The sequence below is a fragment of the Mobula hypostoma genome, chromosome 4 (assembly GCF_963921235.1).
Source record: "Mobula hypostoma chromosome 4, sMobHyp1.1, whole genome shotgun sequence".
NCBI lineage: Eukaryota > Metazoa > Chordata > Chondrichthyes > Myliobatiformes > Myliobatidae > Mobula > Mobula hypostoma.
The window spans coordinates 115,432,572-115,448,577 of NC_086100.1; the positions used below are offsets into that span (position 1 = coordinate 115,432,572).

The window sequence follows — 16,006 nt, forward strand, 5'->3', positions numbered from 1 at the left end:
TTGAAAGGAGAGCCAATGGAATGACATCTGCTGTTGATGTGTTGGGACAGTAGGCAAATTGGATCCAAGTCGCTTTTCAGGAAGGAGTTGAATCGCCAACCTCTTAAATTGCTTCACAGTGGATATAAATGCTGCAGGATGATGGTCATTGAGGCAAATTACCACATTCTTCATGGACGTTGGTATAATTGAAGCCTGCTTGAAGCATGTGGGTACCTCATTGACAAAGCAAGAGGTCAATGATATTGGTGATCACTCCAGCCAGTTGACCAGCACAGGTCTTCAGTTCTCAGCCAGATACCCCCATCTGGGCTGGATGCTTTCGTGAGATCACTCTGCTAAAGGATGTTCTCATGTCAGCCTCAGAGACTGAAATCATAGCATCGTCGGGAGCTGTGGGAGTTCATGAAGGTACCTCCATGCTTTGTCAGTCAAAGAGAGCATAAAAGACACTGAGCTCATCTGGGCGCGAAGCCTTGTCACCTATGTTGCTTGGTTTCACTTGTGGGGGTGATAGCTTTCAACCCCTGCTACAACTGTAGGATATCCTTCAGTGATTAAAATTTGGTCTGTAATTGCCACTTCATATGTGAGATGGCTTTCTAGAGATCATACTGGATTTCTTTTATTTAACTTGGTCACCAGACCTGAATGCCACTGATCTGGCCCTCAGGAGATTGTAGATCTCCTGGTTCATCCAAGGTTTCTGGTTAGGGAAGACAATGATTTTATGGGGACACAATGGTCTACAACTGTTACTATGAAGTCCATGACAACCGTGTTGCATTCATTCAGATCCTCTGAGTCCCTGAACATGTCCCTGACTTGAAGCAATCCTGTAGCTGTTCCTCATTCTCCTGTGACCACTCTTTGTTGTCCTTATCTCTGGAGCCTTGTTCTTTAGCCTCTGCCTGTATGCAGGTAGGAGGAGAACAGCCAAATGATAGAATTTACTGAAATGCGGCTAGGCATGGAACGATAGGTATTTCAAATCATAGTGTAACAGTGTATTGGGACCCCAAGTGCTGCAAGTGATATGTTGATGATAATTAGACAGAATCCTTCAAACCTGACTGAAGTCCCCGACAATGATTTGAAAGACGGCAGGTTAGGCTGTTTCTTGTTTGCTAATTGCAGCACTCAATACATCAAATGCTTAATCCCTTTCAACCCCACCCATTTGAATGGTCTTTTATTCCCCTTGAACAAATTGCATATTCTCCCAGTACTCCTCCCCTTTATTTTAAGATTGAGAAAGAACCTCAAACCTGAATAAAGGTAGGAGCTATTACAGAAGTTCCATCTGCTCTCCATCCTTGCAGCTCTCTGCATCTTAAAGTGTTTGTTTTCCTACTTTTCCAATCTTTATAAATGGCTATTCACCTGCAATTTTCTTTCCTTGAATGGTTTATAATTTGGATTTCCAGAAATGACATTTTTGTTTTGCTCACATTCTGATACTGATCTCTGATTTCTGTAGTATTTGCTGTTCCTGCAGAACCATCAGGATTAATAACCACTTTCTATGAGAAAGAAAACCATGTCTTAATCTTGAATCTCTCGACAAATATAAATGTAAATAAATATGTGTGTGTATGTGTATATATAGAATTTCTATTTGGTGCACGATTGTGGAAAAATTTGATAAAGGCTGGTTTGAAAACCGAGATAGGCAGTGTCCATTGGACAGTCTGTTTTCAATAACCTAATGATCCAAACAGATTTGTTTGAGACCCTTTTGTTACATTGTGAATATTCAGTCTGCTTACTTCCTCTCCACTCCTCACCACCTTGGCTTTTCTCTTTTAAAAAAAAAACAAACACACAGACATACAGGGTTTTTAACTCTAAGATAATCAGGAAAAAGATACAGAAGCCTCTAGGTTCTCACTACCAGGTTCAGGAATAGTTATTGCCCCTCAACCATCAGGCACTTGAACCATAGGGGGATAACTTCACTCTCCCTATCACTGAACTGGACTCGCTTTCAAGATTTCTTCATCTCATGTTCTCGATATTCATTGTTTATTTATTTATTATTTTTATATCTCTTTTTGTATTTGCACAGTTTGTCTTTTTTGCACACTGGTTGTATGCCCAAGTTGATGGAGTCTTTCATTGATATTATGGTTATTATATTATGGATTTGAGTATGCCTGCAAGAAAATGAATCTCAGGGTTGTATATGGTGAAACATATGTACTTTGATAATAAATTTACTTTGAACTGTAATGTTTTCATAATGATCAATAATTTGAAATCTGCAGAGTTTAACAAAGTCACAGCACTAGTAAAAAGACATTGGAGAATTATATTGTAACATTCCTTTTCAGATATTACCAGTGACTGTTTTCTCAATTGAGTTCGTTAGTCTTTTAATGTACAATATTCCCACTCCAGGCCACTGAAGGACATGCTGAATTCTGCAGGCGATGCAACCTGAGAATACTGTACATAATGAAGAGGTTAGGAGCAGCCTGAAGTGGCGAAGGACACATTGGTGGAATGGGCAGACATAAAGCCTTTTGAATGGATATAATGGAAAGAGTAGATTTTTAGGGGTTGCAGGATCACCAAGGCTTGTATTTCAAGTCTTAACAGGTACAGGCTAAAATTTAAGTATGCACAAATTTCTACTTTAAAAGTCAGAAATAGTATATAAAAACAGGAATTTGACCTTGATAGCTTTATAGCACTGATTAGATTTCATCTGGAATATTGCGGCTAATTCTGGACACTGTAAATTAGGATGCATGTCTGAAGTAGGATCCCTGTGAATATAGTAAATTAAGGGTTGCATATTAACTGCACAACATGCATTCTGGAAACTGATCTTTGTGTCCTAGAAAACTTCGGATGATTTGTCCAAATTGCAAGGAAAATGTTGCCATACAAGCAGCAGCGGCAATTGCACCCAAAATTCCTCATCTTCCAGTGCTTCAAACACAAAGGAGCATGTGCCTAGATATCAGGTAAGTTCATAAAATTACAAGTCAATTTTACTGCAGTAGACAGATTAAATATTAAAATAATTTATCAAATGAAAAATAATTGTCATGACAATTTTTGCTAAAGTATAGCCTGTTTGAGTACTTTAATCTGTATTTTAAATATCCATGTAAATGGAAGTAAAAGCACAATTTACAACTGTGAATTTCTGTGGTTCTAAGTAGCTCATTGAGTTTTTAATTGCAACTAATACTCTATTTTGTCTCTACGGGCCACAATGCTTATGTTCTTGTGTTTAACTTACAGTTTCAATTATTGTTTATCTAAAATACTTCACTTCCAATAATCAATTTATTTCTGTGGCCATTTTACCACTCGTTAAGTAAAAACCTCACTTGTTATATCAATTTGTCAAAAGTAAGGGGTGAATGACTAAATATTTATTTGAGTTGTCAAACATGTCAAGGCACACTTCAGACAGTGTGCTGATTAGTACCAGAAGTATTTTTTTTTGTGTGGATGGATTGACATGATGTGTTTGAACTAGGGTTTGCTGCTCCCCCTACACACTTCTCCCAAATGGGCCTCAACTATAAAAAGCTATATAATTTACCTCCTTTCATCAGAAATTAAATTGAAATATGCAAATAAACTGTGCCTGTAAAAAGTATTCACCCCCCTTAGAAGTTTTCATGTTTTACTGTTTTACAACATGGAATCACAGTGGATTTAATTTGGCTGTTTTTGACAATGATCAACAGAAAAATACCCTTTCATGTCAAAGTGAAAACAGATCTCTACAAAGTGATCTAAATTAATTACAAATATAAAACACAAAATAATTGATTGCATAAGTATTCACCTCCTTCAAGTCAGTATTTAGTAGATGCACGTTTGGCAGCAATTATAGCCTTGAGTCTTTGTGAATAGACCTCTATCAGCTTTGCACATCTGGACATTGCAATTTTTCCCCATTCTTCTTTACAAAACTGCTCAAGCTTTGTCAGATTGCATGGGGATCATGAGTGAACAGGCCCTTTCAAGACTCATTCTCAGTTGGATTCAGGTTTGGACTCTGACTTGGCCACTCCAAGACATAACTTTGTTGTCTTTAAGCCATTGTTGTTTTAGCTTTGACTTTATGCTCGGGGTCACTGTCTTGCTGGAAAACAAACATTCTCCCAAGTCGCAGTTTTCTTGCAGACTGCACCAGGTTTTCCTCCAGGATTTCCCTGTATTTTGCTGCATTCATTTTACCCTCTACTTTCACAAGCCTTCCAGGGCCTGCTGCAGTGAAGCATCCCCACAGCATGATGCAGCCATCACCATGCTGTGGCATTTAGTCTGATGGCGAAAAAGCTCAGTTTTGGTTTCATCAGACCATAGAACTTCTTCCAGCTGACTTCAGAGTCTCACACATGCCTTCGGGAAAACTCTAGCTGAGATTCCATGTTTTTATCAACAGTGGCTTTTTCTTTGTCACTCTTCCATGAAGCTGCGACTGGTGAAGTACCTGGGCAACCGTTGTATGTGCAGTCTCTCCCATCTCAGCCACTGAAGCTTGTAACTCCAGAGTTGTCATAGGTCTCTTGGTGACCTCCCTCACTCGTCCCCTTCTTGCACGGTAACTCAGTTTTTGATGACGGCCTGCTGTAGTCAGATTTACAGCTGTGCCATATTCTTTCTATTTCTTGATGATTGACTTGACTGTATTCCAAGGGATATTCAGTGATTTGAAAATTTTCTTGTATCCATCTTCTGACTTGTGCTTTTCAATAACCTTTTTGTGGAGTTGCTTGGAGTGTTCTTTTGTCTTCATGGTGTAGTTTTTGCCAGGATACTGACTCACCAGCAGTTGGACCTTCCAGATACAAATGTATTTTTTTTACTACAATCAATTGAAAACACTTTGACTGCACACAGTTCTCCAAAAACAGATCGCCATTTAACTAATCATGTGACTTCTAAAACCAATTGGCTGAACCAGTGATGATTTGGTGTGTCATATTAAAGGGGGTGAATACTCATGCAATCAATTATTTTACGTTTATTGCTTTGTAGAGAGCTATTTTCACTTGGACACGAAAGAGTCTTTTTCTGTTGATCAGTGTCAAAAAAGCCAAATTAAATCCACTATGATTCAATGTTGTAAAACAATAAAATTTAAAACTTCCAAGGGGGTGAATACTTTTTATAGGCTCTGCAATTACAGTTTGAATTGCGTGGTTAGGTTGCTTACCACATCCCTCAACAAAGAGATCACTTGATCACTGACTTGATATTCTACTACATCTTCAAATAAGTCCCATTATCTTCATTTTGAAAGACCGTTCTTAAATTAAAATGCACTAAAGAAATTGACTTCTATTTTCCATAAACATTATATTTTTTATACTTTGAAAGGATCTTCAGAGATGGCTTTTGTGATTATTAGTTTAAAAATTTAACGTTCAAGCCTAAAATAATTAATACACTCTGATTGTGGTTGTAGAGCCCAATTCTCTTTGAGGGTAATTGCCCTTTTATTTTGGGTTGTAATAATATTCAAAACATCATTACAACTGTAGTTCTGCTTTTTCACTCCTGGATTATAGCTGAAAAAGAAACATGTGATTCTGCTGCATTTTTATCCTGTATGAATATCATCAACATGAGCTTTTGTACACAGTATTCCCGACCTGCTTCTGATGTCAATATGCTTGGAGAAATGATGTTTGGCTCTGTTGCAATGAGTTACAAAGGTTCTACGTTGAAAATACATCACATTCGGTAAGCAATGCACCGGAAAGTTCTTTGAGTCTTATCTGCCCGCACTTGTAGTGAAAGATTCTCAAATTAATTTAGCTTGAAATATTAAAATAATCATCCCATTGATTCTTCTTGCCCTTACATTTACACATTTATTTTAAAACAATGTTTTTTTAAATTAACAGATCAGATTGTTTTCTGTGCAACCCATGGGAAATTACTCCATAGTGAAAAATGTATTATAATGTAGTGCTTGCTGCTATACTGCAAATCAGTGGCAATAGTAGGTTCAATTGTTGTGCTAGTGTGAACATTCCTGATGAATTGGCAATACATAATTGTAAATTCTTGGGCTGAAAACAAATTATTTACGTGTAATAATCAAAAATCGTTCCTGCAAGCTGCAATTAATTTGGACATGAATGTCAGCATAATGCAAATATCAGCTTTGGTACATTACACTTGTATAATTGAAGTGTTTTGCATTTTTCTGTTCAGCTCTCCCCCTCAGTTGATGATCAGTAAGGTTTTCTCTGCCAAGATGGGAACCGCTGGTGGAAGTTCAAACATGTAAGATTCTACAACCTATGTGACTGTTTCTTATTTTTAAAAAATTCCTGTCTTTAACTGAGATATCTCTGGATTTATAAGGCATGATAGAGTATTGAACATTTCAGTTACTAATTTTAGATTTGTGTGTATTAAGTTGTTTATATTGATATGGGCCTATTTTCATGATACATTTACTGCAAATAAAACTGGAATCTATTATCATTGATAAAAATGAAGAACAATTGCAGCTCCTCTTCCTGAGGATCCTGTTAATTATTAATACCCGTACAGAGCAATTGCAACTCGTTAATTGTTTTCACTCGGAATGTACTTAGCAGCTTGTTGTTTGTACAATAGTCTGTAGACCTTGGTCTTATTTAATTATCTTATTGTGATAGTGAATATTTGTGGAAGTCAAGTAGTACATTATCTGTTGGTTTTCGAGGACCCTCCAACTTAGTTCAGAAACACTTTTGAATTAAAATTGGGGATGTCCATAGATGCTGCCTGACATGCTGAGTTCCTCCAGCAATTTTTGTCTGTGTTGCTCTTTTAAAAAAAAATGTAGATTGTCTTATACTTAATCACTTTGTACTTGATCAGGATTTCTTTATTCATGTTGGTTTCATTTCATTGATAGCTGTTTGTAATTTTCCATAGCACTGCCCCAATCAAGCTTACTCAAAGTACAAGTAATCTTGCTTCTTTGCTTGTATATTTTGTGAGGAAACAAATGTTCTTTGTATTTACAAATCCTTTGAACATTTTATACTCAATGGAAGATTGAACAAATAAAAACCGAGGAAATTAAATTTGCATGATAAGATAGCACAGCTCAAATGCCATCTATAAATTTGCCGATGACACAATTATTGTTGGCAGAATTTTAAATGGTAATGGAGTGTACAAGAGCGGGAGATCAGCTGGTTGAGGTGTGTTGCAGCACAAACTTGCACTCAACATCAGTAAGACCGAGGAATTTATTGTGGACTTCAGGAAGAGGAAGTCAAGGGAACACCAGTCCTCATCAAGGGATGAAAAGTGGAAAGGGTGAGCAGTTTCAAGTTCCGGGTGTCAACATCTCTGAGAATCTATCCTGGTCCAACATATTGATGCAACTACAAAGAAGACATGACAACAGCTGTATTCCGTTAGAAGATTGAGGAGAACTGGTATGTCACCAAAGACCCTCGCAATTTTCTACAGATGTTCTGTGGAGAGCATTTTAACTGGCTGCATCACTGTCTGGTATGGAAGGGCCATTGTACAGGATCATAAAAGACTGCAGAAAGTTGTAAACTCTGCCAGCTCAACTGCATCATGGGCACTAGCCTCCCCAGCATCCACCATTTCAGGACCCCCATCTGCCAGGACATGCCCTCTTCTCATTGCTACCGTCAGGAGGAAGTACAGTTTAAGAACAGCTTCTTCCCCTCTGCCATCAGATTTCTGAATGGACAAAGAACCCATGAACACTACCTCAGTATTTACCCTCTCTTAATACATATTGTAATTAATAGTTTTTATTATTATATATTACAATGTACTGCTGTCAAAGAACGGGTTTCACGACATGCGGCAGAGATATTAATCCTGATTCTGACATTTCCCAATTTACTTATAATTAATCTGCAACTCTTTCATTGTGAACATCCTTTTGAACCGTCGTTAACTACTTTCTGCAGTTTAGAATTAGCTGCAATTAGTTTCATATTTGCTGTTGGATTGAATTGTTTGGATTTGTTGTGCAGCGTAAAATGTAATATTTCATATTTTTCTGCCCAGGTGTACTCTCAGATCTTGCTACATTTGCTCTGAGGGATGCAATAGTTAAAAGTGAATATTTCTTGTTAGCAGTGGAAGCTGGAAAAACTGAAATATGAACAGAAAATGGTAGAAAAAGGTCAGCACTCAGGCTGTCCATGGAGAGAAAGAATTTAACAAGATCAGGTGGTTATGAGCCTGAACTGTTAAATTCTTCATAGAGACGATGGGAGCAATGGAACCTTTGTCAGTATAAATTTGTATGATTCTGTGACTCTTCCTTTGTCTCTGTCATATACTGATTTGTGGTATCATGGTTATGTCTTCGATAAGAGTTAGCTTACCAAGCAATGGCTGGGATTGTTGTAGGTAGAATCATCAAGTTAACTTTCTTATCCGAGTTCCTTAGTGTCACTGGGTAAGTGTGAAACACATCCAGAATTGTGGGTGCCAAAGTTAAAATGCTTGCTTTCAATAGGACCAAAGAAAACCTTAATATTAATCAAATTAAGAACTTGCAATAGAAAGGATCTCATATTTTCTTCATGTGCTGAGGATATTTGTAAAGGTATGGCTGTCAATCAAAGTTGATGAGACTTTCCTAGCTTCTGGAATCAGTTGATTGCTCATATCAGTAAAAGTATTTTTAATCAATTAACTCGTTCAGACACGAGTTATTTGTGTGCTTTAGTGCTTAATCTTGGACCAATATTTTGCAGGCTGCATGACAGCTTTGAATATATCAACCAAGAAAACTTTGCTGGAAAACCTTGTCCTGGTCAGAATGGTAGCAGCAATATCCATGCTTGCAATAACCTAGGTAAGAACGGGCACAAATATTTTAATTATTTTTATAATAATTTCTATTTTTGCATGTGTGGTCATTATTATTTTACCCTTTGTTTTGCATCAATAGGTCGGTTGGTGGTTTGTGGCAGCAAACTGCTGTTGTGTCCCACTGATCCAGGACCGCTCCACCTCATCAGGAGCGCTTCTTTCTTTGCAGGTTCGTGTGGAATGCTGAGCAGAGTGTGGACCACACAATGAGCACGTTGATTGTCTCATTTGGTTTAGATGGAAAGCTGAATACAAAGGCAGAAAGCTTTATAGAGTCATTTAATAAATCCTATTCATTGGCGTATGTTCAAAGTTTTAATTCTCGAAATTCATCCTAAAGGATATGTTTTTGTAAATGAGATCTAAATAGTTAAAGAATAGACTTGAGGTTGATTTCTGTCTGTGCATTCAGGAGCATTTTAATTGGTGGATTGATTGATACAAGGATGCAGTTTTCAGTTTTTGCTTCCAAGTAACAATGCTCTCCACCAGTTTTGTGTAACTTTCAGTTTGCAGTAATGTTGTGTGCTTAACTATTCCTGTAAAATGCCTATTCTGTTTGTATAACTGGGCACTGAGAGGAAAAATTTCATAATCACCAATTAAACTGCTTAGATCTGAACTTACTAATGACACTGAATTTGTATAATGTTTGGCACTCTTCTTTAAACTGCATGATTCTGCATGTTGACTGCATTTTGTTTTGTCAGCTTAATTTGCCCACATGAAGTAGAAAGTTGAATAATTAATATTTTGTTGTGAGAAGGCATTTTACTTTTTTTTTGTAGCCAAGGCATTCAAAATTGAGATAATAGTGAAATCTGTTTAATCCAGCATGCATGGAGCTTTGGTGACAGATCAGCGGATTTTCCAGACAATGGGGTTTTGTCATCAATTCACTTGTTATTAGGTGTAATGCAGTACAGTAACAAAATTTCAGGTGAACCTGGTAACTTTCAAGGAAGTGTGGGGGTACAAGGGCCAGGTGGGTCACAAGGGAACCTAGAGCCTGGTACAGTGGTCTGCAAAAAGAACTATGCGAGTAGGCACCCATGAGCTGGATGTCAAAACTTCTGAACAGTTGAATATGAGATTATTGGAGTTTTGCTGTAGGTTTAGCTCTATTTTTGGTGTATACTCCTCTTGCAACTGCTCATCATATTTCCACTTGAATTCTAATGATTTCAACAGCAGTTCTGTTGTCCATTTTCTATTCTTTCATTATGAAACATTTCCTTCCCATATTGAGGAATTAGTTCTGAGCTGATGGAAATTATTTCTATACTTGTGTTACAAACTGTCAAAAATATGTTATGTTCCTCTTAATCCAGTTAGTTCTAGTGCATTAAATCCTAGTATTTGTGGCTGTCCTGTGACATGCATTCTCATTGTATTATTATCTGTCATTATTAGGCAATTTACATTTCACTGTTGGGAATTTGCAGGACCTTGATCCGGTGATGACGCAGAATTGGCATTATCTGGGGGACTCTGGCTGATGTGGCTTGGAAATAAGTTATATTGGTTCCTCATTTGTTGTATGTGTTTTGATCATGGGGACAGAAGTGATTCTAATCATTTGGTTAAGTGGTTCACAGAACATGAATATTGAAATATTGATGAAGTACTGTTGTGCTTTCCTTGGGCCAGATGTGTCAATAAATCAAACTGCACTGTATGCTTTGCAGTTGCACCCACTAAAGGAGCAGTAACTATTCTGTCACACTTCTGGTGGCTTTTGTAGGTAATAAAGAGGCTTCAACAGATCTATAGTGACTTCTGTGTGTCAAAATCTGTGCCCTGGTGGTGCAGTCTATAGATGGGGAAAATCTAATTCTGATTCTAATTAGAGTCAGTCCCAATTAGATTCAGAATTGCATTGGGATATTAATAGTGGGTGGTGATCCTAGGTGATAATGCAACTGTTGAAGGCAGCTATGAATTGCGAGTTGGCTAAATGGATAGAGTAATTCAAATAAATGATATGTTGGTAGGTAAATATATTTTGCAAACTTTTTAAGCTGTATACTTGTTTACTTACGACCGTTACACCACTGGCGTTTAGGGCAGCAACGAAGGTCCTCCAGCATTGTTTGTCCATATTAACAAAGAAGGATTCTACATTGCTGTTTCCATAACAATTTTTTTTTGACCCGTTAGGGTTGTTAGCCCTGAGTTGAACCCCAAAACCTGGAGCACAGGTAGACCACTTGGTCTGGCTACTACCCTTTGACCTGTTTGGCATGGGTCACCCTACCAAGAGTCAAAGCACAAGGTTCTAGCCAACACAGCTCTCTGGGTCATTGAGGCACGCATGCCTCCAAACCCTTCGACAAAGTTGTAATCCTCATGGAGGAGGGTGCATATTTGTTGGGAGTTTTAAATGCACAAGTAAAGGCTTTGGGAAAATTAACAATTATAATTGGGTTAAAAGGAAATGTTGTAATAACAAAAATAACTAAACCTAAAGGTTGGAAGTATTCTAGAAATCAGCAGATAGTAGTTGGTTATTTTTCACTAAGGTAAGGAAAGGAAGGATGTGGGAGGCTTTTAATACCAAACCTCTAAGGAAGAAGTAAGCTGAAACGTTTTATAATGTGGTAAAAAGCAATGGCAGTTACACATAAATACCTCTCATTAGTTTTCATAATGGAAGGCACAAAATGGGGATGTATAGGTTGTTATTAATTTTAAGGAAATTAATTTTAAATAGAACTGACTGTTTTTTTAAAAAAAAGGCAAATGATGTCATGAATGTAATAGCCTGCGTCCTAGGTTTTCACAACATTGTATGCATTATTTCTCTTGGAATTGTTTAGATTTTAGGATTACTGTATTCAATCTTAATTTCTAATGCAATGGTCATTATTTTTTGTTTCTTGTCAGCACAGCAAATCAGGAATAAAATCATGTGACATTGAGAAGAATATTATAAAATCTATTCTGTTACTTGTCCATGTATTAGTATGCTGTTGGAGAGAGCTGAGTGTGTTCAGCAATACTTGTTCTACATGAGGTCTCTACAATGAAATTTGGGGTGGCTGAATTTTGTGTGTTAAGGGTGCCTGAGATTTATTGCCACTCTTCTTGACTGGATAGCCTAGCAGCTTCAAGAATCCAGTGGCAGTGAATGTGAGCTAGTCTGGGTCAAGCATAATCTGGATCATTGAAGCTAATTTGTATTTAATCTAAAAGTATCTTCCATCTTTTCTCCATATGGATTAACTGTTGTTTAATTTGCAGAAATGAAGGTCAATTGAGTAGAGATTTTTTTAATATATGTTGCAAGGTCCTAATAAAATCTTTTGTGTTCAGCTCATAGTACACCAGTAGACATGCCAAGTCGAGGTCAAAATGAAGACGGAGACAGTGGTATAGCAAGATCAGGTAGATTTTTTTAAAAAATACTTGTGAATTTCAATGTGTAATGAAGTAAAGGAAGGAAGTTAAATGATAAGCTTTCTAGATTTTGAGGTGGGTTTTAAACCCTCAGTTCAAAGAAATTATTTCAGAAACTAAACTGGTATGGTGAGAAGATCTTTTAAAAATTCTCAGTATTTTTACATTCTGTCTGTAATATATTCAATGGCTGAAGTTTCTAACCTATTCTGCTTCTGTTCTGCCTTACAGCTTCCCTGAGCAGTCTTTTGATTACACCACTCCCCTCTCCAAATTCTTCCTTTTCCACTAATTGTGCCAGTAGTTTTCAACGGCGCTGGCTGCGCAATCAGACCACCAGCCTTGAAAATGGCATTCTTCCCAGATGGTAGGTTTAAAGATTGTTTTTAATCAAGGCAAGGGTTGCTGTATTACAATCTCTGAAGAAAGAAGCTGATAACTCTGTAATATTAAAATACAGCTGGATTCTGGTTAACTGGGCCATCGGTTAGTCAGAGCAGCTGCTTACTTGGGACAACTTATTGAGAAAATAGCTGATATTCCCTTTGTTCATTTGGGACACCGCTTAATTGATACAGGAGACTGTTGCTGAACAGTTTCTAACTAGTGCCAGTTAGACACACTACGCCGTGCTTAAAGTCTACTGGTTTTAAATTGTGTCAGTTGCATGTTTGTGTTCAGTGATAGCTGGTGAGATCTAAGCAGTATGACAATGCAGAACTGTTTTGCTCACTGTGGTTTCAAGTATTTAGTCTTAGAGATGCCAGAAATGGCCGGGAGTGGAAATGAAACATTGTCCAGTCCTGCTGAAGGGTCTTGGCCCGAAATGTCAACTGTACTCTTTTTCCATTGATGCTGCCTGACCTGCTGAGTTCCTAGAGCATTTTGTCTGTGTTATTCATACCATTAGACCCAGACTTTTGAGATTGAGAGAGTGTAACTGCCCCAGAGCAATGGGGTTTTCACTTTAAACTCTCCCGCACAAGTTTCCTGTCATCATCTGATATGACAGGCAACCTGCAGTAGTTTTGGTAGTATTCTAATTTGTTATATATTTCATTTAAATACATAATGAATTACTCAGTTAAATGCAAGTTTGTCTTTTTGTACCTTAACGTTCTCTATGAAACCAAGGCTAATTGTGGCAGCTGCTTAATTGGGCCATAATGTACTGGTCCTGATGTATCCCAATTAACTGGAAACCACAGTACTCTGTAAACTTATGGAGATGTACAGCATATTTTTTTTAAATTCAGAGATACAGCACTGTAACAGGCCCCTCCATCCCAACGAGCCTGTGCTCATTTAAACTATTAACCTGTCCATCTTTGGAATGTGGGAGGAAACTGGGGCCCTTTGGTTGTGGGGAGAACCTACAGACTCCGTACAGGTACAGACGAAATTGAACTTGGGTTGCTGGCAGCGGTGTAATGCTAGTCGCTCCACTATAGTGCCGCCGGGATGTAACTCGTATAAAGCTCCTTGTGTTATTTCATAATATTAAACCTGCTAAGTTTATTAGGAAGAACTAACGTGATCTTACCTGAGTGAGTGCAACTGTGATGCAAAACGCCTCCTACACCCTAATGTCTCAAATAACAAGGACAAGAAAAGAAGTTCCTTTTCTTCAAAATCAGTAGAAAGCATATAGATATTGGCAGTGTGGGGTTACCTTATGATTGATTACATGGGTTCAAGAAGCTGGTTAACCTCCACCTTCTGAAGACTTATGGGAAGTTTTACCTGTTCAATTCCCAACCTTTTTTAACTAACATTGAGCTGCCCCTTTCGGTGGCGAAATTAGTATTTTCATATTCGTATTTCCAAAACATTCTATTTCTGTGCTTATTACAAGGTCGGCTGAGGAAACATTCATGATGGCAGATGAGAGCTATACTTGCAACCCGCAGATGGTCCGGAGAAAGAAGATTGCAATCAGTGTTGTTTTCTCCTTGCCCGAGAAGGAAGAGGAGAACAGAACTTTTCAGGAGTTCTTTTTCTCTCACTTCCCCCTATTTGAGACTCACCTGAACAAGCTGAAGACTGCTATTGAGAAGGTATCAAGCAGTTAGACTTCAACTCAGAACTTTTCCTGTTAGTTTTATTGATTACAATGCCCTTTAGTTTATTTCCACCTGTTAATGGAGTTTAAATGCAGAACTTTCTTTTTTGCAAAGCTGCATTAGTGTATGTGTTCCATATGTATAATCGTTAACTTTTATTGAATTAACTATGTAGTTCGTGAATGGAAAAATTAACAACAGATGAAAACAGGAGCAAGAGCTCAGCCCTCAAACATGCCCAACTTTGCAAATACATTTTTACCTTGCAATACTCTGTCAGGATCTTGTTTTTTCAATAATTGTAATCTCTGAAGAATAGAGATCTGATTTTAAAATTTTGGAATTGGACATTCTCTCTTCCCAGGAATTGTCTTTGTGAATCTTTTCTGGACTACCTCCAGTGCTGGTATGCCCTTTCTTAAATAAGCAGATCAAGCTTCTATATTGTACTTCGGGTGTGGCCTCACCAGTACCCTGTACAATGCTCTTTTTAAACTCCAGCCCTAACGTAATCAAGGCCAGTATGCTGTTCCATAATTACTTGCTTCACCTGCATGGTATCTTGCACCAGAATATTTAGATTTTTTTTTCTCAGTTGTAGTTTCTCCACTTCAAAGCTGTCTTTGGAATCCTTTTACCAATGTGGATGACCTCTTACTTCCCTACATTAAACTCCAATGGCAAAAAATGTCCCTGCTCATTTCACTTGTCCGTGTGCTATTACGGAGTCCCAGTATGCTCTCCCACTAGCTATGAAGTCATGCAGCATGTTCATCCCAACAAGCCCACATCAATGCTCAAATACTGATCACACTCCAATCGGCATACAACAGATTCTGTCACCTACACACTGCAGAGGATCGCAACCCATCAGTCTGCATTTCTTTGGTATTGGACTACTCAACCCAAGCGATCACAGAGAAAAGTGTGTGAATGTCACACAACACCTTTGGCAGTCAGGATTGAAACTGAGTCACTGGAACAGTGAGGTATTTGTGGCATCACTCAACTTGGATATAAACCATAAGACATAGGAGCAGAATTAGGCCATTTAGCCCATCGAGTCTGTTCCGCCATTCAATCATGGTTGATCCTTTTCCCCTCTTCAGCCCCATTCCCTGGCCTTCTCCCCGTAACCTTTGATGCCATGTCCAATCAATAACCTATCAATCTCTGCCTTAAATACACCCAGTATCCTGGCTTCCACAGCTACCTGTCGCAACAAATTCCACAAATTCACCTCCCTCTGGCTAAAGAAATTTCTCCACATCTCTGTTTTAAATGGACACCCCTCTATCCTGAGGCTGTGCCCTCTTGTCCTCGACACCCCCACCATGGGAAACATTCTTTCCACATCTACTCTGTCTAGGCCTTTCAACGTTCAAAAGGTTTCAATGAGATTTCCCCCATCCCCACCCCCATCCCTCTAAATTCCAGCTTGCACTCTGTCCCTTCCAAGTCATTAACATAACTGGTAAGTACAAATGTGTACATGGAAGGGCCAAGACTGTTCCTTGGGGTACTTTTTTTTAGACTGAAAAGGCATTTTTTTTAAAAAAGCCCATTTACTCAGTCCTTTTCATCCATATGATTATCATTCTTCAATCCATGTTAACACTTTCCTCAGTGCCGCATAATTTTGTATTATGCACCAGCCTTTTATGTGACACCTTATCAAATACCTTCTAGAAAAC

The 16,006-nt window shown here is 38.1% G+C and overlaps 1 protein-coding gene across 3 annotated transcripts in view; it reads left to right on the plus strand.

Annotated features, from left to right (window-relative positions):
- LOC134345564 (folliculin-interacting protein 2-like) overlaps nt 1–16,006 on the plus strand; it is an 86,182-nt gene that overhangs the window by 37,614 nt on the left and 32,562 nt on the right. For 2 of the 3 annotated variants that reach the window (XM_063046410.1, XM_063046411.1), the window contains 8 exons: nt 2,847–2,972; nt 5,618–5,718; nt 6,196–6,267; nt 8,733–8,833; nt 8,930–9,019; nt 12,166–12,237; nt 12,481–12,616; nt 14,105–14,306. In XM_063046410.1, the coding sequence (XP_062902480.1) occupies nt 2,847–2,972; nt 5,618–5,718; nt 6,196–6,267; nt 8,733–8,833; nt 8,930–9,019; nt 12,166–12,237; nt 12,481–12,616; nt 14,105–14,306 (900 nt within the window). The remainder of the gene's footprint in view (nt 1–2,846; nt 2,973–5,617; nt 5,719–6,195; nt 6,268–8,732; nt 8,834–8,929; nt 9,020–12,165; nt 12,238–12,480; nt 12,617–14,104; nt 14,307–16,006) is intronic. The other variant, XM_063046412.1, reaches the window with a different exon arrangement.